The sequence below is a fragment of the Scyliorhinus canicula genome, chromosome 3, assembly GCF_902713615.1.
Source record: "Scyliorhinus canicula chromosome 3, sScyCan1.1, whole genome shotgun sequence".
Lineage (NCBI taxonomy): Eukaryota > Metazoa > Chordata > Chondrichthyes > Carcharhiniformes > Scyliorhinidae > Scyliorhinus > Scyliorhinus canicula.
In genome coordinates, this window is record NC_052148.1 from 207,776,630 (window position 1) to 207,798,504 (window position 21,875).

Sequence of the window (21,875 nt, forward strand, 5' to 3'; positions counted from 1 at the left end):
TCCTTAAGAAATTTTGTTTTGCTTTCTCTTTCATTTTACCAGAAGCATAACATTATTTAAATAATGGTATCATTCCCGAAAATAAAATTCAGAGTCAGATTAAATATGGCTGAACCAAATTAACCTTTATAATATTTTTAAAGACTTTGCTTGTAATTAAATTCTCTCCACTGCACGTCCCTCACTTTGAAAGGTTTCTCTGGGCTTTGCCGATTATGGTTGGGAGCTGGCCAGCTTCTGGGCTCGACCGACTCCACTCCGAGTCACCTACCAGGAGATACAGCAGTGTTCCAGTGTGGTGCTTTCCCCTCCCTAATGGGAGCGCATTATTCATGATCAGATCATAGATTAGAGGTGATTACAAAAATGTAACCTGTAAGTCTTTAACAATATCCCTGCATTATATTTTTTCTATTAGTTTGGCAACACAGATTTTTCTAGTTATTCGTCCCAGCCTCTACCTATCGGTTTGCAACAGGGCATTGGGTAGTATTCTCCCATCTGGGATTAGGTCCCGTGGTGGGAGCGTGGATGTGGAATCTTTCCCGTTGCTGACGCCAACGGGAAACCATGTTTTATCTTCCAGCCCTGACCACGGGGTTTAATGCCGTATTCCGTGGCGAGGTGGGCTTGATTGTACACGTTCCACCATCATATCTGGGGGCTGTATTGAAAAGCAGCCCAATATCACTGATCCACTGTTGAAGAAAGTCGATGAACCTCCTGAAAAAGATGGATCTCCAGGAACACTCAGAAGCTGGAAGATGTCCCTCCTCGATGATACTGAATCTGGAGGATTCGCCTGTAGATGCTGTCACTGCTCATTGCTGTGGTGTTCCAAAGTCCAGGGTCATTGGTGGCCTCCATCCCAACTCTGGAGGCAGCCCCGTGTATTCTTCAGCTAAGTTCCGACTTCTGCACACCACGTTGTTCCAGACATGTTCTGGACCGCAGTGTTTTCCTTCTGGTGTCGCGGAGAATTGGGTATGGGTCAATCTGCATCTGCATCTCATTAATTAAATGAAAAATAAAAATGAAATGAAAATCGCTTATTGTCATAAGTAGGCTTCAAATGAAGTTACTGTGAAAAGCCCCTAGTCGCCACATTCCGGCGCCTGTTCGGGGAGACTGGTATGGGCATTGAACCGTGCTACTGGCTTGCCTTGGTCTGCTTTAAAAGCCAGCGATTTAGCCCTGTGCTAAACCAGGCAGGACGGTGGAGTTAAGGCCAATATGAGATCGACCATGATCGAACGGTGGAGCAGACTCGATGGGCCAAGTGACTTAATTCTGCTCCTATTTCTTATCTTATTAGCGGGATGTTAATCTGATTCATGTTGTCCACTGGCAGTTTTCCAGATTTGCCATGGTGGACACCAGTGGAAGATATCGCTGGAATTTCACGCCAGTGTTAAACCGATTTGTGAGCCTCCTGCCGAATTCCCTCATCGGTGGGGACATGGGAGAACTCCGCCCATTTTCTCTGCATTGTGTTGCTCCAGATAGCAATGCTAAATACATTATTCCAGTGCTAATACGAGCAGTGTAATACCCATATTATAAAATGCTGAACATGCCCCAGTGACTTCAGGTGATGTACTCAATTTGTTTTGGCCTGATTAGCAATTCAGCTATAGCTACTGAACTCTCCTGCCAGACAGAGAGCGTGGTAGCTGACTCAGGATTATATCAGTGTTACCTCGATACAGAGTCAAAAGAAACCGGTTCAGAGCTGCAAAATGTACAGTGGCAATCGTCTCATTGCGATGCGCGACAGCCTCCAGCCTTTATGTGAAAGCGTTCACTGTAAATTGCATCATCTGGAAGTGGAACCTTGGTGTTTCCAGTTTTACATAGGTCTGGCTGATCAGAAAGACTGCAGTGAGCAGGGAGTTAAACCACTGAGGATGAGGGAGAATACATTTCTTTCAGCTTCTCAAGGCGCCGGGCAGACCTGATAACAATGTCCAGACAAAAAAAAGCAAAGCCACACAAGCAGTATTTGTGCGGTTGGGCAGCTGGGAGGAAGCCATACATCAGCAGCAGAAACTATAAGAAGAAATGCCCTTGTGAGGAAAGTTGTGTGAATGCTTGTCGACTTCTGGCAAAGCGTCCTGTGGTCAAATTGGATGTTTTTTAAAAAACCAAAACATTTGACCCCCTTCAATACCTGTGAGGAGTCTCCTCTTACCAATCAAAACATTCTTTGGCTTCCGTGGTTACATGTTGAATTCAGTCATTGGGGAAGTTCATTTCAGCAATGCTAATATGGGCAGAGGAATCTCCGTTCACATTCTGTGAAACCGCAACATCATCCCATCTGCAACAAACCTGTTGGGAAAGGCAATAGACATTCCAGAATAAAGACCTCAGGCATGTATCATGGTTAGGAAGCAATCTCTATAAAGCGGGAGGGGCAAGTCTGCAGCAATAAGGGAGGTTGGGCGGCCTACTCAGTAGCACAAGTGGCTAGTACTGTGGCTTCACAGCGCCAGGGTCCCAGGTTCGATTCCCCGTTGGGTCACTGTCTCTGTGGCGTCTGCATGTTCTCCCTGTGTCTGCATGAGTTTCCTCCGGGTGTTCCGGTTTCCTCCCACAGTCCAAAGACGGGCAGGTTAGGTGGATTGGCCATGCTAAATTGCCCTTCGTGTCCAAAAAGGTTAGGAGGGGTTATTGGGTTACGGGGCTAGGGTGGAAGTGAGGGCTTAAGTTGGTCGGTGCAGACTTGATTGGCCAAATGGACTCCTTCTGTACTGTATGTTCTATGTACGTCCTTGTGAAAATGAGCAGTACCCCTGCGGAAATGGGAAATGGTGGGCTCACCTTTCAACCCCAGCTAGGGTTAGGATCGACATTGGGTGGAGATGAAAATTAGCCTTGTTAGTTGGTGTGCCAGTCTCCAGACCGTTTTTGTGGAGGAGGGAAAGGGGCTGACTGTGATTTTCCAATGGGTCTCCAGGTTCCAGCACTCTTGGGGCCATTTTAGGTGTCCGGAGGCAAGCACCCGCTTGTAAGCCAGAGTCAGCCTAGAGGCCCTCCATGCTGCCTGGGGGCACAAAACAGCCACAGACCACCTTGTACAATGCCCCACACCCACTTCCCCAACATCACACCCCATCCTGGCTGTTAAATCTATTATTTAAATTAAAAATGTAAAAAGGTTTGGCAAGAGGACAACTCCATGTTGAAATACTGTGAACAGTTTTGGTCCCTTTATCTAAGGAAAGATATACTGGCAGTGGAGGCAGCCCAGAGGATCATTGTGTTGATCCCAGCTATTCAGAGATTTCTTATGAGGAGGGGTTGAGTATGTTGGACCTGTACTCATTGCAGTTTAGAAGAATCAGAGGCAACATTATTGAGACATATAGGATTCTCAGGGGGCTTGACAGGGTAGATGTTGAGAGGTTGTTTCCTCTTATGGGAGAGACCAGAGGGCATAATCTCAAAGTAAGGGGTTGCCCATTTAAGCCAGAGGTGAGGAGGAATTTCTTCTCTCGGAGGGAAGTGAACCGGTGGAATTCTTTACTGCAGAGGGCTGTAGAGGTGCGTCATTAAGCCTGTTCAAGGTTGAGATAGACATTTTTAATCAGTAACAGAATCGAGAGTTGTGGGGATAAGGGGGGGGGAAAGTGGAATTGAGGATTACCATATCAGATCAGTCATGATCTCATTGAAAAACAAAGCCGATTTGATGGATTGGATAGCCTATTTCTGCAACTATGTCTTATGGTCTTATAAATCACCTGTGTTAATTCCCTTCCATTACCCCATGCTGCAGCTCTCACGTTCTCATGCCAACTTACATTGGTATCCTATTTATGTCATGGAACCTGATTCGTAGATAGTAATGAGGTTCCCACCTGATTCTGGCAAGAATCTGGGCTGCCTAGTTGGAAGTCCTAAGAAATATGGCACAGCAAGAATGCAGTGGCAAGGTCTTTTAATTCCAGAACTGCCCTGTCCCTGCTGGGTGTGCAGAGTTAAAGTCACACCTGTTACATTACCAGTCTCCTCCCCGTGGGTGCGTGGGTTTCCTCCGGGTGCTCCGGTTTCCTCCCACAGTCTAAAGATGTGCGGGTTAGGTGGATTGGCCATGCTAAATTGCCCGTAGTGTCCTAAAAAGTAAGGTTAAGGGGGGGAGTTGTTGGGTTACGGGTATAGGGTGGATACGTGGGTTTGAGTAGGGTGATCATTGCTCGGCACAACATCGAGGGCCGAAGGGCCTGTTCTGTGCTGTACTGTTCTATGTTCCTCTTCCTCATCTTGCGTATGACATCTTGCAGCTTTACAAGTCTAACTCCAAGTTTAAAAAAAATAAATTTAGAGTACCCAATTATATATATATTTTCCAATTAAGGGGTAATTTAGCGTGGCCAATCCACCTAACCTGCACATCTTTGGGTTGTGGGGGTGAAACCTATGCAGACATGGGGAGAATGTGCAAACTCCACACGGACAATGACCCAGGGCCGGGATTCGAACCCGGGTCCTCAGCGCCACAGTCCCAGTGCTATCCACTGCGCCACATGCCGCCCTCGTCTAACTCCAAGTTGGGCAGCCATGCCCACACTGCATGTTGTTAGGTGGATTGCTTTGAATTGTACGGCAATGTTTTTGTGGGCCGCATTCATTCGCAATGGGGTCAACAGTCTGATCTCCTTGAAATTCCATTTGTGGGTAATGTGTGATGACCTTGAATGAAGAGTGCAGACCTTGTTGAGTGTAGACCATTTTTGTTTGAGGGAGATCAAACCCTGGAGGCACTGCTCTTGTCAGAGCAGATCTTTGTTAACAATATTAGTGAAAATCTGCATTGATCGAAGCATTTGCAGCTTTCCAGGACAATTAGTGTAATTCGAATCATATATTCAGTAGATTCCGACGGTCTTCATTATTGGCATTTCTGGGTTGGCTTCAATATGATCAAACTGTTTCAATGTCTAGACCTTCTGGCAGACCTGGGGGGGGGGGGGGGGGGGATGTCAAACAGGACTGGGAGCCAATGTCCAGGTGTTGGTTTCATTGAACCGCTGAATATCTGCATTGATGTGTTGAGGACAGTCCCAAACATTTTGTCTTGTTGCTTTCTGCTCACACAGTGGAAGAGTATACAATAAGGCTAGCATTACCAATACTACCAGGCAATCACAAAGATACCAGAACAATGTACAGAAAGTCCAGATGAAAGGCTTGGCATTAGTCTTAAAGGGAATTAAACTCCTGACCACAACCCTCCCCTACATCTCAACACTGAGAAAATAAACTGACACCAAATGCAGAAAGCACTGGATTTCGGATGGTGGATAGGAGAAGTAAGGAAACAGCCCATGCATTAAGTGGTGGACACGGCCCTCCCCAGTCAAAGTAAGTGTAAATACAAGCCCTCCCTCTCCCACTCAGCCAAGGTTTTGACCACCATCATCCCTGCCCACCTCACACTACACACACACTCACCACTGACTGCATTCCCATTCTAAATCACCCACATCCTGCCAATCCCATCTCCCTAATGGCTGCTGTTCAGCCCACTGATCACTCCAACTGCACTTCATTTCCCCTTTCACAGTAACAGCCTAAATGTACATCCCGGCCCACCCTCCTCTCCCTACATTAGCTGTGTATTTCTTCTCTGGTGGCTGGTTGTTCCATGCCTGAACAGTGCTACCTTTGCTGATCTGAGTTTCCCATCTCAGCATTCCTTTTCCTCTTGCTCTTCCTCCCCCCTCCCCTCTCTCCTGACAACTTTCCTGCTGTTGTCTTCTTTCTCCCTCTTGGATTGCCCCTCACTGTCGGCCTTGTCCCTTCTCCACCCCCCAATCACTGTCACCCCCCTCCCCCACTCATCTCCATTCCCACCCCCATTAAACTTATTGTCATGGCCATCGAGCTGGTTTAGCACAGGGCTAAATCGCTGGCTTTGAAAGCAGACCAAGGCAGGCCAGCAGCACGGTTCAATTCCCGTACCAGCCTCCCCGAACAGCCGCAGGAATGTGGCGACTAGGGGCTTTTCACAGTAACTTCATTTAAAGCCTACTTGTGACAATAAGCGATTTTCATTTCATTTCATCTTTATCCTCTGCTCCCTGTTCCAGCCATTGGGTCCATTCATCTCCAGTCTCCAATTTGCTAGACTTAAAATTCTATTTGGCCGTTACTCCTCGTGTACAGTGTCAAGTTGATCACCTCTAAAATTATAGGTCAGCGATTTATTCATCAACCTACGGTCCAATCTTTAATGGAAAGATGAGCAGAGCAGATGATGAACACAGCAAGATTAGAGACCCTGCTGATTTTAAAGGCATGGCCTCATTTAGTTAGAAGAATGAAGAGTCCTGGACCAGCACCAGACAGATGGACAGCCACCAGGGTCAGTGGGCAGGGGCAGGACTTAGCAGCACAAGACCTCAACTGGAAACAGTTCCCAGCAATTACTGGGGTGCTGGCTGCGATTGGGTTGTGTAATGGCACCCTCTTGTGGCCATTTGTGTATATATATATGTATATAACAAACCAGAGATTCTCCGGCCTCCCAGCCGGGTGTTTCTCGGCAGCCCGTCGCTGTTTGCTGGAGACCGGTTTCTCTGCTCCCGTTGCCGGCAATGGGAATTCTCATTGAAGCCATCCCATGTCGCCGGGAAACCCATGGGCATGGGAAACCCATGCTGCCAGCGGGACCAGAGAAACCCAACGCCAGCAAACCTCCGGGGAATTGCGGCCCAGATTAATTATGTTTTCGAATAGGCACTGGACACCATGCTGCACATTCTGTTTTGGTTTTGCAAAGATATCAGTCTGACAGCATGATTGAATTGTGGTTTCCCTAGCTGAACAAATTTGTGTTGGAGAAGCTTCCAGCAAACCATTAGAGGAACATGTGATATTTTCTTTTTTGTTGAGAAGTAGGCTTAAAAAATATTGTCATCAAGAAAAGGCTGTTTGAACAGGTTAGTGAATTGTCCTTCAAAGATGGCTGCATCAACAGGTATTATTGACCGAAACAGGGGAGGACAGCTGTGACCGAGAGAATTTTGGTACATATGTGGAGCAGCTAGATATGTTTTTCACTGCTAATAATATCCTAAAGATCCTGATAATCCTGTTGTTAATCAGGCTGTGGGGGTGGGGGTGGGGGGGGAAAGGAAAGGGTGATATTTTTGACAGCAGCAGGCTCACCCCTGCTAAGGCAAAAGACATGCATTTCATAGAATTTTAGTTCATAGAATTTACAGTGCAGAAGGAGGCCATTCGACCCATCGAGTCTGCACCGGCTCTTAGAAAGAGCACCCTACCCAAGGTCAACACCTCCACCCTCTCCCCATAACCCAGTAACCCCACCCAACACTAAGGGCAATTTTGGACACTAAGGGCAATTTATCATGGCCAATCCACCTAACCTGCACATCTTTGGACTGTGGGAGGAAACCGGAGCACCCGGAGGAAACCCACACACACACACGGGGAGGATGTGCAGACTCCACACAGACAGTGACCCAAGCCGGAATCAAACCTGGGACCCTGGAGCTGTGAAGCATTTGTGCTATCCACAATGCACCGTCAGTTGTTGGACATTTTGTGTAAGTTTGAGCAGCACCAGGCCATTGGACTTTTCTGAAAGCTATCAGGTTGGAACAAAGAATCAGCTGTCCAGTGAGGACATTGGAGAGTTTATCCTTGCTTTGAAAAAGCTGTCCGTTTATTGCAAATTTGGATAATTTCAGGAGAGGTCTTTGTGGCACAGATTTGCCCATGGTTTAAAAACTCGCAGGGTGTTGACATTGCCAAAGTTTACTTTCGACATAACGTGCCAAATAGCATTGTCCATGGCAGTCGCTCATTACAGTTGTCGAACAGCAACAGGTTGGTGACGGGTCATTGCGATACATACGATCTGAAGCATAATCATGTTCATTAGAAACACGCAGAACATCGTAGTCCAAGTAGCATTGGGTAGTGCTCCGGTAAAATGGAGGTCGCCATGGGTGCATCTCTCAGTGCACTTCTTGAACCGCTGTCTGAAATCTTCTGTCCTCGTTCGCGGCTGGGATTTTCCAGTTCCCAATTTTTGCTGGAACGCCAAATTTTCCATTCCTGCTCACAACGGGCCCCGCCACGGACAAGACCAGAGAAGCCCACCCACTCTATCATGAAAAGTTGAGTCACCACCCGCTGCGAAGAATTACGCACTTATGGAGGCGAGAAAATTCCCTCAATTGGAACTGATCACATGCAAGGAGCAATGTGCAACAATGTCCATCGTTGTGGTGAAGGGTGAAAAACCAGCCTCGTTAGGTAGAAACTGGTTGACAGCACTTAAGTTTAAATTGAAGTGTTGAAGTGAAATTTACATCGCCTCCAGACCTTTTCTTGGCAAGGGATTTTCCGTTCATCGCCTCCAGTGTATCCCTGGCGTGCTCCAGGTTTTTGAAAGTAATGAAGCCGGATCCGTGGGATGCCATGCCTAAGGCTCTCAGCAGTACGATTCTCGGGAGACGGCTAGTCCCTGGGCCGGGAGGCAGCAGCTATGGAGGACGTCGCTGCTCCAACCAGTGACAGTCTTATTCTGAGATGTAACCTTCTCCCATTTCAGTTACAGGTGCTTTTTTTTATTGTTTAGGGGAGAGATGGAGATCCGTTCACATACCTAGATTATAATTAACATTCACCCCCCCCCCCCCCCCCCCCCCCCCCCCACCATCTGGCCTGGGCTGGCAAAATCCTACCAATTGTGCTGGCGTGAGACAATTCACACCTCTTTAACCTGGGATTACCTCTCTCTGGATCTGTAAGACTTAATTACCTGCAAATGCTCGCATTCAAAGCATTGTCTTGCATCATATATGTTTCTGGAATCTACCTCTGCATTCACCTGAGGAAGGAGCAGGGCTTCGAAAGCTAATGATTTGAAACAAACCTGTTGGACTTTAACCTGGTGTTGTAAGAGTTCTTACTGTGCTCACCCCAGTCCAATGCCGGCATCTCCACATCATAGATTATAATTGGGCAATTTGTCCCTGTCTTTGTCTTTAATCACTCTCACCTCAGAGATCAGCCCATGTTGGAGAAAACCGCTTCCAGGGATTCACACCTGGTTACCGTGAAGGTGCTCCTTAAAAGTCCGCTCTCGCGGCTTTCCTCCGCAACTTATTGAACAGGGTAGTGCGTGTTCAAGTGATTTCATGTGGTTGAGCGGAGTAGCCAGTGCCAACTGGCAGATTGTAACCTGTGATGATGTGCTTAAGCAAATAGTAATGTATATAACCTCCGACCAGCAGATGGCAGTAGAGAACAACCACGTGACACTGTTACCTCAGGGAGTCTGGAGATGGTCCTCATAGTGGACAGTCACATTTGTAATAATAATCTTTACTGTCACAAGTAGGCTTACATTAACACTGCAATGAAGTTACTGTGAAAAGCCCCTAGTCGCCACATTCCGGCGCTTGTTCAGGTACAGAGGGAAAATTCAGAATGTTCAATTCACCTAACAGCACGCCTTTCGGGACCTGTGGGAGGAAACTGGGGCACCTGGAAGAAATCCACGCAGACACAGGGGGAACGTGCAGACTCCGCGCAGACAGTGACCAAGCCGGGAATCGAACCTGGGACCCTGGCGCTCTGAAGCAACAGTGCTAACCATTGTGCTACCATGTAGTAGCTTTCAGATAATTTATAATAGTTTTTGATAATTTTCTCATGGCTATCTAACCCACATTATTGTTTAACTATAAACATTTAGCTAGTCACGAACTAGACTCTTGTGCACTTATTCTGACCAGCCAAGCACCAGAATGTAGCACAGCCCTATCACTTTTCTCGTGAAACCAACATTTCTGGTAAAAAGGTACTATGTAAGTACAGGATTTGCGGTTTTGTAAAGCTTTCCAAGACATTTATCGCAAGTAGTTGTTATCTCGAGGAAGATTGCAGAAACTTGTTCCAGAGTCTCCTGGTGGTCAGACACTGAACTACATTGTGAATTTACATAAACAATTCATTGGCAAATGTTTACAAAACTATTTATAGCAGCAAATGTTGACGCAAAAGTGTGATTGAATATTGTGGCAGTAGGTTTTTTAACAAAAATATACTTTATTTGAAGAATTTATGGAAGTAGATTCCATAGCAGTTCAAAGTTGACTTTATGTAAAGTGGAAACAATAAGTTTCTTGCAACACGTGTCGCACTCTGAGGTGCCTCACTGCACTTACCTTTATAGCTCATATTTACAATATTTATTCCTTGTCAGACATATAACCCAAGGGGTTTTGCAAGTCCCCTGTTATGCTATGGCAGGAGGGCTTTGGACTGTGGCTTTTCCCCAGTGCGTCCTTTGCCGTAATTGCCCCAAGCTTTAGTGCATCTCTCTATACAGAGTCCTGGACTCTGGAATCTGCCAAGTCTGCAACACTTGGTCATCATCAGCTCTTTGAACTGGAGGAACAACAAGTTTTGGGCAGACCAAAGAGCATCTTTCATCAAGTTGATAACCCTCCATTAGCAGTTGAAATGAAATGAAATGAAAATTGCTTATTGTCACGAGTAGGCTTCAATGAAGTTACTGTGAAAAGCCCCTAGTCGCCACATTCCGGCGCCTGTCCGGGGAGGCTAGTACGGGAGTCGAACCGTGCTGCTGGCCTGCTTGGTCTGCTTTAAAAGCCAGCGATTTAGCTGAGTGAGCTAAAGTTGAACTTACATTAAAAGTTAAGGGCAGAGAGTGTGCATCCTTCGCAAGTTTTTGACAACTGGCTTGGCCACCAATCATGTTTTAGTGATCCCGCGTACCCTGTTTGCACATCAGTTTAATTTTCTGATTGCACACTGGTGGTAGAGAATGTTCCTGCTACAGACCTGTACTGGAAGAAAACGGTCATTGTTTTGAACCTCAAATTTGTGAACCAATGTTCGAATGTTCAGATTCCTAATTGGGAAACCAGTTTCACAAAGGCCAGATTCAAAGAATGTAAGGACGGCAGATTTTTCTTCCTTGAAGGACATCATTGAATTGGTTGGATTTTTAGGACATGCCAATGGCTTTCATGTTCATCATTACTGAAGTTAGGGTTTTATGTTTTATTCCAGGTTTATTTGATTTTTTTTTTCTCCATCTTCTCTCCTGTTTTCCAATAGTCTGCTGCCCTGTCCGAGTATGAAAACGAATATGTGCTCTGAGGCCTCAACCATTGATGGGGCTCCTCCAGTCACTAGCTGGGAAGTGAATGAGATTTTTGCCTCCACTCTCCTTCCCAGCACTTTATATATCGGGAATCTCCTGGCATGCAGTCAGCGCACTCCCACAGCAAGATGACCAATATGGAAACTCAGGGCGCGATTCTCCGCTCCCCACGCCGGGTGGGAGAATCGCGGGAGGGCCGGGCGACTCACGACATGCCCCCCGCAATTCTCCCACCCCCCCCCCGCTCGGAAGAATCGCCGCTCGCCATTTTTCACGCTGACTGGCGATTCTCCGACCCGGATGGGCCGAGCAGCCTGCCGTTCGCAACCGGTTCACGACGGCGGCAACCACACCTGGTCGCTGCCGTCGTGAACATGGCCACCAAATGCTCATTTGAAGTTTGTGGGGGGCGGAGAGGGGAGTGAGCAACACGGCCGTGCTCGGGAGGGGACTGCCCCGCGATCGGTGCCCACCGATCGTCGGGCCAGCGTCTCAAAGCGACGCACTCTTTCCCCTCTGCCGCCACGCAAGATCAAGCCGCCACGTCTTGCAGGGCAGCGGAGGGGAAGATGGCAACCGCGCATGCGCGGGTTTGAGCTGTCCTGATGTCAGCCGCGCATGCGCGGGTTGGAGCCGGCCAACCTGCGCATGCACGGCTGGTGTCACTTAGGCACCGCCGTCGCGTCATTCCCGGCGCGCCGCCCAAGCGTCAAGGCCCGGCGGCCGAGAGTTATGGAGCGCCGCTCCTAGCCCCCCGGGTGGGGGTGAATAAGGTGAGAGGAGCGGCCTCCGAGGCCGTCATGAAACTCGGCCGAATTCACGATGGCCTTCCCGATTTTTCGCGGGAGTGGAGAACTACGTCCTCAGTGAGGGAACTTGTGCTCGACTATTAACATGGCGTCACTTATTAGTTTTTGAAAGTGCTGCATTTGCTTTATAATGAGCTCAGTCAGTTAGAGGGGTGTTGTACTTTGAAGGATAGTCGGGGTATATTTTTGGCAATGCTAAATTTAACAAAATCAAAGACCAGGAAACTTGAGGGAGCATTGTTGGATATTTATTAATAAATGTTTATTTCCCTGCTAAACTAGGCAAAAGGAAAGAAGATGCCAACAATGGTAAATGGTATGACGACAAAGCAGAAGGTTGGAAACAGTCAAGTGAAAAAAGCAAATCTGAGCACCAATGTTAAACGCACTGCCTCAAGTAAGTCCTTCAGGTTTTATACAAGGTGTTATTGTACCTAACCAAATAGAAATCATGCAAGTTAGTGTTGCTACCTGTTTTAAAAGATGTGATGCAGGACAATGGTTTACAAATGTCCTGGAGACTTGAGCTAATCACTGTGTTTATTTCCACATTGCTTGGAGCCTGGGCTGGAATTCTCCACTGGTTTCCCAGCGGCATGAGATTCCCATCAACAGCGGCGGGAGCATGGAATCCCGCCGCCAGTGAACGGCACATCGCCCCCCCCCCCCCCCCCCCCCCCCCCCCCGCCGCCAAGAGGCCGCAGAATCCCACCCCTGATGACTAGCAGCTTTCTTTTGAATTCTTCCATAATATTGGTAGTAAATATTTTCCTCAACATCCTCCACCTCAACCACTTGCTGGCCACCCTTCCATCGCCAATGGGGAACCATCTAGCACCATGCTTAAATGTTTATTCTTCATGATTAAGCTGACCCAGTGGAGTTTGGCAAGAATGCATTATTGGGTTTCACACCCGCATTAATTTCCTGCAGCATCATCTGCTTGGTGCCCGCCATGCTGGAAGCCTGCTGGAGGGCAGTGTGAAATTATTTGCATCCAACTAATGGGATGCCGATGAAGGCCTGACCAAAATCTTCCACTACCAATTCTCTATGGTGCCAGTGGGAAAACACGCCGGTGCAAAACATGTCCGGAACATCGTGGCACGCAGATGTCAGAACACAGCTGAACAATATCTGGGGCTGATCTGATACCCCAAAGACCACCACTTACGGGCATGGTGCCGCCCTCACCCCCACAATCTTGGACATGGCCTCAAAGAAGGTTGTCCAGTACCTGACAAATCTGGGGCAAGCCCAGAAAATGTGGGTGTGGTTGGCCGGTCCATCCTCGCACCGTTCACATTTGTCCTCCATCTCCGGAAAGAACTCACTTATTCGAGTTCTGGTTAGGTATGCTCTGTGCACCACCTTCAGCTGTGTGAGGCTGAGCCATGCGCATGTGGAGGTGAAGTTCGACCTGTGCAGTACTTCAATCCAGAGTCCTCCCTCTATATCTATGCCTTGTTCCACCTTCCATTGTTTTCTTGTCTCATCCAGGGGGGGAGCGTACCTCCTCCAACAGTTGCCCGTACAAATCCGCAGTTTCCCTTCCCTAGGTCACCCGCAGTTCTTCTACTAGCAAGTGTCCTGGGGGTACATCGTTGTTTCCTTAAGGAGGAGGTTTTTGAATTCTTTTTTACCTTAATGTATCTCGGGTCCTTTCCTCTTGGCAGGAACCTCTCCGTGAGTTCCCCCAGAAGTAGAACTCCTTTTTAAAAATTAAGTTAAGTGCACAATTTTTTCCCCCCAATTAAGGGTTAATTCAGCGTGGCCAATCCTCCTACCGTGCACATATTTGAGTTGTGGGGGTGAGACCCACGCAAGCATGGGGAGAATGTGCAAATTCAACACCAACAGTGACCCAGGATCACAATCGAACCCGGGACCTGGCTGACTTGGGGCAGCAGTGCTAACCACTGTGCCACCATGCTGTCATGAAGTAGAACACCATACCCTGGAAAGTCACCCAAAGTTTGACAGGATACAGCATCCCATCCGCACCTGGCTTTTGTATAGGGCTTCCTTGGCTGCTTGGAGTTCCGACCGGCACTTGGCCAGGTCTGCTCAAAATGTATTGGGTCGAGTGCTGTTCCCATTTACAGTAACGTGTGTGCTCTGCCCAATTCTGGATCTTTTCCTGGTCTTAGTACCGGGACAGTTTCGCGATGATAGCCCATGGCTGCTCCCTGGCTTTGGCCTTTGGCCGGAGTGACCTGTGGACTCTCTTGGGGAAGCTTTCCCCTCACACTAGCTTGCCCAACATCTAGGCCTCATACTCCATGGGGTTCCTGCCCTGGGTGCCCTCCAGTAGGCTCCCAATGTCTGTCCTTGAATGTTGTGAAAACTCATGAACCAACCCATATCTGTGTATCGAGAACCCCCAAGTGCAAGGGAAATTCCACCTGCAGTGCCACTGCCATATCATCCAGATTCAATGGCAGCACCTTTAAACAAACCCTAGGGTCCTTCTTGAAGAAAACTCCACAAGCATTCAGGAAAAACTCATGCAAAATCAAGCACAGTGGGATGGACACTGTCGTAGAATCATAGAATTTACAGTGCAGAAGGAAACCATTCAGCCCATCGGGTCTGCACCGGCCGTTGGAAAGAGCACCCCACTCAAGACCACGTCTCCACCCTATCCCCACAAACCAGTAACCCCACTTAACCTTTTTGGACACTGAGGGCAATTTAGCATGGCCAATCCACCAAACCTGCACATCTTTGGACTGTGGGAGGAAACCGGAGCACCCGGAGGAAACCCACGCACACATGGGGAGAACGTGCAGACTCCACACAGACAGTGACCCAAGCCGGGAATCGAACCTGGGACCCTGGAGCTGTGAAGCAACTGTGCTAACCACTATGCTACCGTGCTGCCCTTCAGTCCAGGTGTTTCTCTTTTCGCAATACTCAGCAGACCAATGTTCCGGGGAGGCCAAAGAAAACTTTTCAAAGACTCTCTGAAGCTCTCATTGAAGAACAGCAGCATTGACCTTCATGACTGGGAGCGACTTAATCATTTAAAATGACGATAATTATGAAATATCCATCTTTTAGCACCACGTTTGAGTCCAAATATCTTAATGGTGAAGCAGAGTGGCAGCAGACAAAGGAAGAAAATCCCACCCTCTGGATACCATTATCTTGTGGGACATCCTGCCCCATGTGCCCAATGATCTGAGGATCGGGCCTATGAGGCGCATGAAGACCCATGGCAGAAACTTGCAGCCCTGTGTATATGTCATCTTCAAATTGAGGGACAGCCGATACCATCTCTTGTTGGAGATGGCTATTTCTTGACACTTTTGCGGCATGAATTTGCCACTTATTAGCCCAAGACTGAATGTGCTGCCTACAGGCATGGACTTCATTATCTGAGGTGTTGAACATTATTGCGAACATTCCCAATTCTGAGATTATGATGGAGAGAAAGTCATTGATGAAGCAGCTGAAGATGGTTCAGCCTGGGATATTATTTTCAAGAACTCCTGCAGTAATATCCCAGGGCTGAGATAATTTGACTCCAGCAGCCATGACCATCTTTCACAGTGCTTGGCTCCCCCGCCGCCCCGATTCCTATTCACTTCAATTTTGCTGGGGCTTATTAATATCACGGGCAGTCAATCTCACCTCACCTTTTGAGTTCAGGGGCGAGATTCTCCTTTCCGGGGACTAAGTCCCCACACCGGCGGGAAAACCGGTGTGAACCACTCCGGCGTCAACAGCCCCTGACAGTGCAGAATTCTCCACACTTCCGGGGGCTAGGTTGATGCCGGAGGGGTTGGCGCTGCGCCAGCCGGCGCCGAAGGGACTGCGCGAGTTAGTGCATGCGCCGAAAGGCCAGTGTGATCTCGCGCATGCGCAGAACCGCCATCGTTGTTCCGTGCATGCGCAGACCGGCCAGCGTATTCTGGTGCATGCGCAGGGGTTTTCTTCTCCGCACCGGCCATGGCGGAGCCCTACAGGGGCCGGCACGTGAGGAAGGAGTGCCCCCATGGCACAGGCCTGCCTGCAGATCGGTGGGCCCCGATTGCGGGCCAGGTCACCATGGCCCCCCCCTCAGGGTCGGATCCACCCGAAGAATTGCCGGGAGGTCACTGCCAACGGCCCCCGACCGGCGTTGCTTGGGCCCTGCCCCCGCCACGAAAACCGGCGCCGGGGCGGGATTCGCGCCGCCCCCCGGGGATTCTCCAACCCGGCTTGGGGAGTTGGAGAATCCCGCTGCAGTTCTTTTGTCCATATTTGGATCAAGGCTGTATTGAGATCTGGAGCTGAGTGCCCCTGGCAAAATTCAAACTGAACGTGGTCCTTAAATCATGAAATAGCAATGCAAACATTCTGCTGAGAGTTTAACAGGGGAAATACAGAAACTTCTTGACACTGACAGGGAAATTGATGGTGATCTCCAGTTTTTGCAAGGCAAACAGCGGAGAAGTATAAATTGTTCGGAAGTTGCTGACAATTCAGAATAACTCGGTGTATCTCTTCATTGCCATAAATTGCTATATTTTTTCATGCATAATAATGGTGTGTGCCATAAATTCATTTGTTATCTTTCCAGCATGTTCTGGGCCAGCTTGTCTGATGGTGTGTACCACATTTTAAGGTGTGGTCAAAATCAAATAACATACATATTATTTTTCACATTGCTTCATACAAATGTCCAGATCTTTATTTATCCTCCCATTCACCTTGTGCAATAGTTGGGCATTTTCTGAGACATGAAATATTGCTTAAGTCAAAGTTTAGCTGCTGTTTTGGCTGATCAACCTCACTTTTCCATGTTCTACTCTCACAATAACCAATTCATATTTCTTTTTATTGTAAAATCATATGATATAGATGAAACACATGTTCGTATCTAGGTGACTTTCATGTTTGTGTTTGATAGTGACTTTGACCAGTGACTCGTTTGTGTTCTTTTTTTAAATAAATTTAGAGAACCCAATTCATTTTTTCCCCATTAAGGGGAAATTTAGCATGGCCAATCCACCTACCCTGCACATCTTTGGGTTGTGGGGGTGAAACCCACGCAAACACAGGGAGAATGTGCAAACTCCACACGGACAGTGATCCAGAGCTGGGATCGAACCTGGGACCTCGGTGCCGTGAGGCAGCAAATGCTAACCACTGCGCCATCGTGCTGCCCTGACTTGTTTGTATTCTGAGTACTTGCAGAGTATTGGAGTTGGTATCATTCGGTGAGATGTTTCTGGCACCACTGCTATGCATCTTCAAGAGACAGATATTAAAATGCTTTGGGATGAATTCACAGATGCTGATCAATACAAGTATGGCAAGAACCGCGTGGAAGCTGATGCAAAAAGATTACAGTCTAAGGAGGAAGAGATGAAAAAGCAGAAAGAAATTCTACGCACCCGGCTGGCACAGCTGAGAAAAGACAGGAGGGAGCTGAAAGCAGCGATTGAAACATGTACAGGTAGGCATTTTAAATCTTTAATTGTATGAAATGATACACCTCAGTTACAAAGCTCTGCGTTCTAAGACTGAAGTGCAGATAATTGATTGTTTAAAAAAAAAATTTTCCAATTAAGGGGCAATTTAGCGATGCCAATCCACCTATCCTGCACATCTTTTTGGGTTGTGGGGGTGAGACCCATGCAGACACGGGGAGAATGTGCAAACCCCACACGGACAGTGACCCGGGGCCAGGATCGAACCCAGGTCCTCAGTGCTGTGAGGCAGCAGTGCTAACCACTCCACCACTGTGCCGCCCGCAGTTCATTGACCCTGTCAAAAAAACCTTTTAACAAATTCACTTAGAGCAGACAAGTTAAAGCTCATACTGAATTTTAACCCCATTCCCAAATTAACTCAACCATAGCATCAACAATTCCCCTTCCCACCACTGACAATGTATTTGCATTCCATCTTTCACCAAACGTATCTATTCAAGTACAGAATATAAATAAGTATCAATATGTGCATAGTGTCACAGAATTATGGCACTGGGTGAGGGAATGCATTACTACATTCTCAGCCATTCCAATTTTTCAAGCTAGATAGCCCTAGCCCCTGCTGGAAATAAGCAGCAGCTTCAGTGATATAGAGCAATCAAACTAAAATGGCACATTTACAAGTCACAATTCAATTTCAGACTGCCTTCAGACTGCCGACAGTGTTTCTGCCAATTGCTGCCCATACCCACAAATTAAGGACACAAAAATTAGGCAGCGTCCGTTCCCAACAATGTTTAAAACCATCCTCAACTGCTCTCAAATAAGAATGTTGAAAGTTTGGGGAAATGTTTTGCATGTATTAGATAGCACTTCAGTGTCATCAAAGTGCTTCTGGTGGCTGTAGAACATTTTAAACCAACAAGGGAAATCTTCCATCATTTCTTCTTGTGTGTCTTTCTGAGAATTCCATTTTGGCAGGATGATGATGAGGAGCAACAGTAGGAGGAAGGAACAAACAGAGTTGGAGAGGGAGAAAATGAAACATTCCAACAGATGTTATATGACGGCAGCTCTCTGAGAGGCCACTAGATTTTTATCGCTTGCGGAAAGGAGACTTGGAGCTGACTGCTGCAACTAACATTGCGCTATCTGTTCTACTCAAGATCAGTGCCACTGTGAGGCCTTTATTTCCCATATTTCCAGATTGCCATGAGAATTCAGTAACATCAGTCAGTCTGAAGTTCATGTTTGCATTGAGCAAGTGACTGATATCATGTTTGATACAATAAATGCTTTCATTACTTTCCCTGAAGCATCATCAGCAGCAGACTGGTTTCCTCAAAAGGATGCAGGCTTATTAAGGATTTTAATGGATAAAGGAGAGATATGATATAATACCTTATTATGGCACCATTCACAAAGGCCCTCGGGGAAACTTCCCAATTTCTCACGTGGCCAATCTGCCCCTTGAGTAGCAGGATTTCCCCTGAATCCAAGTCACCATTGGTCTTTTGTCTTTTTCACCTGACTTTAATGCTTTCATGAATTGCAAGGGCTTCCCATCCATTAATGAACAACTGTTGTTTGATCATCACACAGTTCTGTACTCAATTGCCTGGCAACTACCATGACCCATTAATATTGCAACAAACACCCAATCATAACTATTGCCAGAAACAGCGCATGAAATATAGGTGGGGTGAGGACAAGGGCGATATCTTGCGCACTTGAGCGAAGAAACCCATGTTCAGTGATTGAACTATGCTGCAATCAGCTTCATGACTCAGCTGCCATCCTCGTTGACAGACCATTGGAGTTCTCTTGATTACAATTTCACTACCAAAGGGTTTGGTAATGTCCTGTCATACATGCTGCCCTAAAGAATGTCCTGTATGTGTGGTTTTGCTGAATGCTTCATAACTTTGTTTAGTAACAGGAACACTGTTGGCTGGAGACCTTCAGAATAACGATTGAGATGACTGACAAGATTGAGGATGGTGAGGCAGGAAAACATCTGCAACGGTTATCTTCAGGGAGAGCCCTTGAACATGAGTCATTGAAGTGCACTTGCGGCTGAACATACCTTAGTAGTCATGTCTTTCTCTTGTTTGAGATGATCATTGCCTGATATTTATACAGCACAACCATTACCTGCTACTTGTCAAATCGAGCCTGGATGTTAACCAGGCTCTTAAGAAAGCTAACATTGTCTCGGATTAATTATCGGCAATGTTGCAAATAGAGCTGAACACTGTGGCGTTATCAACAAACAGGTCCCACTTCTGACCTTATAATGAAGGGAAGACAATAATATTGATTGCCTTTATAAAACAACAACCATCTTCCTTCGAGTTAGACACGATTCAAGCCATAGGAAAGATTTTCCTTTTGACTTTCATTGACCTCATTTTTTCCAGAGCTACTTGGTGCCAGATTCTTCCCTGGCATTTGGATGTTGCAACCATTCTTGGATTAAATATTTGATAAGGTCAAAAGCCGAAAGTTTTTTGTGGAACCCAGACCAAGCATTAATCAGATCTCTGGTGTGTAGAATCATAGAATTTACAGTGCAGAAGGAGTTGTTCATTAATGGAAGGGAAGCCCTTGCAATTCATGAAAGCATTCGGCCCATCGTTTCTGCACCGGCCCTTGGAAAGAGCACCCTAATAATCTCATGCCTCCACCCTAACCCTGTAACCCAGTAACCCCAGCTAACCATTTTGGACACTAAGGTGCAATTTAACATGGCATTTCCACCTAACCTGTCTATCTTTGGACTGTAGGTGTTATCTGTTGACTGTTCCTGTTATTAACAGCTCTTCACAAAGTGCTTGAAGACAGTTGATTAGGAGGAGGCTGCTAGAGTGGTAATTGGCCGATTGAGGTTTATCCTGTTGTTTGCGGAGCAAGTTTTCCATGGAAATTTTCCATATTGTTGGGTAGATGCTAGAGTCATAGCTGTACTGGGCCTTCACTCAAACTATGCTCTCATTCACGTCTAAATGTCATGTGGAGTGATCTGAATTATTTGGATACAGTGTTATGAGGTGAGTCAGTCGTTCAGCTTCTTCCCTGCCCAGATTAATGGCCCAATGTCATTCTACTTTTTATTTTCAAATGAAATAATAGGTAAGAAGTCTCAGGCCGCATTAGAGACGAAGCTAAAGAAATTGGAGGAGGAGTGCAAGATAAAAGAGACTGAACGTGTGAACTTGGAATTGGAGCTGACAGAAGTGAATGAAAGCTTGAAGAAAGCACTTGCTGGAGGACCCACACTGGGCTTGACAATAGAACCAAAGTCATCAAGAACCTCCAGCCCACAGGTAAACATATGCACAATGTACCCAAAATGGTATGCGATAGGCTGGATGAAGAAAAGGATCTTTTCCTGTCTGTTGTTCATAAAAGGCTCACATGTTTTTTTAAGTGTATACAAAATCTGGCAGTGGATTCCCGACTGACCATAATGTCAGTGGCTTTCTTGGAAACATCCCAGTCACTCTATGTGACATTTTAATAAGTTGAATTTCAAAATTTACTATGGTAGTATTTGGATTGCTAGTCCAGGACTATATCCTTTCTCGTTATGTTAGCTTTAATAGGAACCTATATCTGAAATAGACATGAATCTAGAGACCTGAAATGAAAGTATTTAATTTTCACAGTTCCATCTTGTGTATTTATATGTGTGTGCGTGTGTGTATTTATTCCCAGAATGTGGGGATCACTGGCAAGGCCAGCATTCATTACTCATCCCTAATTGCCTTTGAGAAGGTGATGGTGAGGTTCGTTCTTGAACCATTGCAGTCCATGTGTTGTAGGTACACCCATAGTGCTGTTAGGAAAGGAATTCCTGGATTTTGTCCCAGCGACCGTGAAGGGACCGTGACTTGGTTCCAAGGATGCTACATGACTTGGAGGGAAACTTGCAAGTGGCGGTTTTCCCATGCATCTGCTGACCTTGTCCTCCTGGGTGGTAGAGGTCATGGGTTATGTGTGGTAAAACAATGAATGGGTCCCTACTGTCAGTACACGTAATATCTAAACAAAATGTTTTCTTAGATTTGAGGTGATACGGTGGTACAGTGGTTAGCACTGTTGCCTCACAGCACTAGGGATCCGGGTTCAATTCCGACCTTTCGGTGACTGTGTGGAATTTGCGCTTTCTCCCTGTTTCTACGTGCATTTCCTCCGAGTCCTCCGGTTTCCTCACACAGTCCAAAGATGTGCAGGTTAGGTGGATTGGCCATGAGGAAATTGCCCCTTAGTGTCCAGGATGTGCAGGTTAGTTGGGGTTATGGAGATAGGACGGGGGAGTGGGCCTCTTTCTTTCAGAGGGTCAGTGCACTCGATGGAATGAATGGTCTCCTTCTGCACTGTAGAGATTCTGGGCGGGATTCTCCGGTTGGCGATGCCGAACTCTCAATCGGCCGGAGAATCCTCGTTCACGACCGAATTGGGGGT

General features: G+C 46.9%; 1 protein-coding gene across 3 annotated transcripts in view; it reads left to right on the forward strand.

The window, feature by feature from the left end:
- The window catches only part of afap1 (actin filament associated protein 1), a 296,334-nt gene that overhangs the window by 260,890 nt on the left and 13,569 nt on the right, over positions 1-21,875 (forward strand). For all 3 annotated transcript variants that reach the window (XM_038792092.1, XM_038792095.1, XM_038792093.1), the window contains 3 exons: positions 12,268-12,382; positions 17,267-17,431; positions 20,541-20,734. In XM_038792092.1, coding sequence (XP_038648020.1) covers positions 12,268-12,382; positions 17,267-17,431; positions 20,541-20,734 — 474 coding nt within the window. The remainder of the gene's footprint in view (positions 1-12,267; positions 12,383-17,266; positions 17,432-20,540; positions 20,735-21,875) is intronic.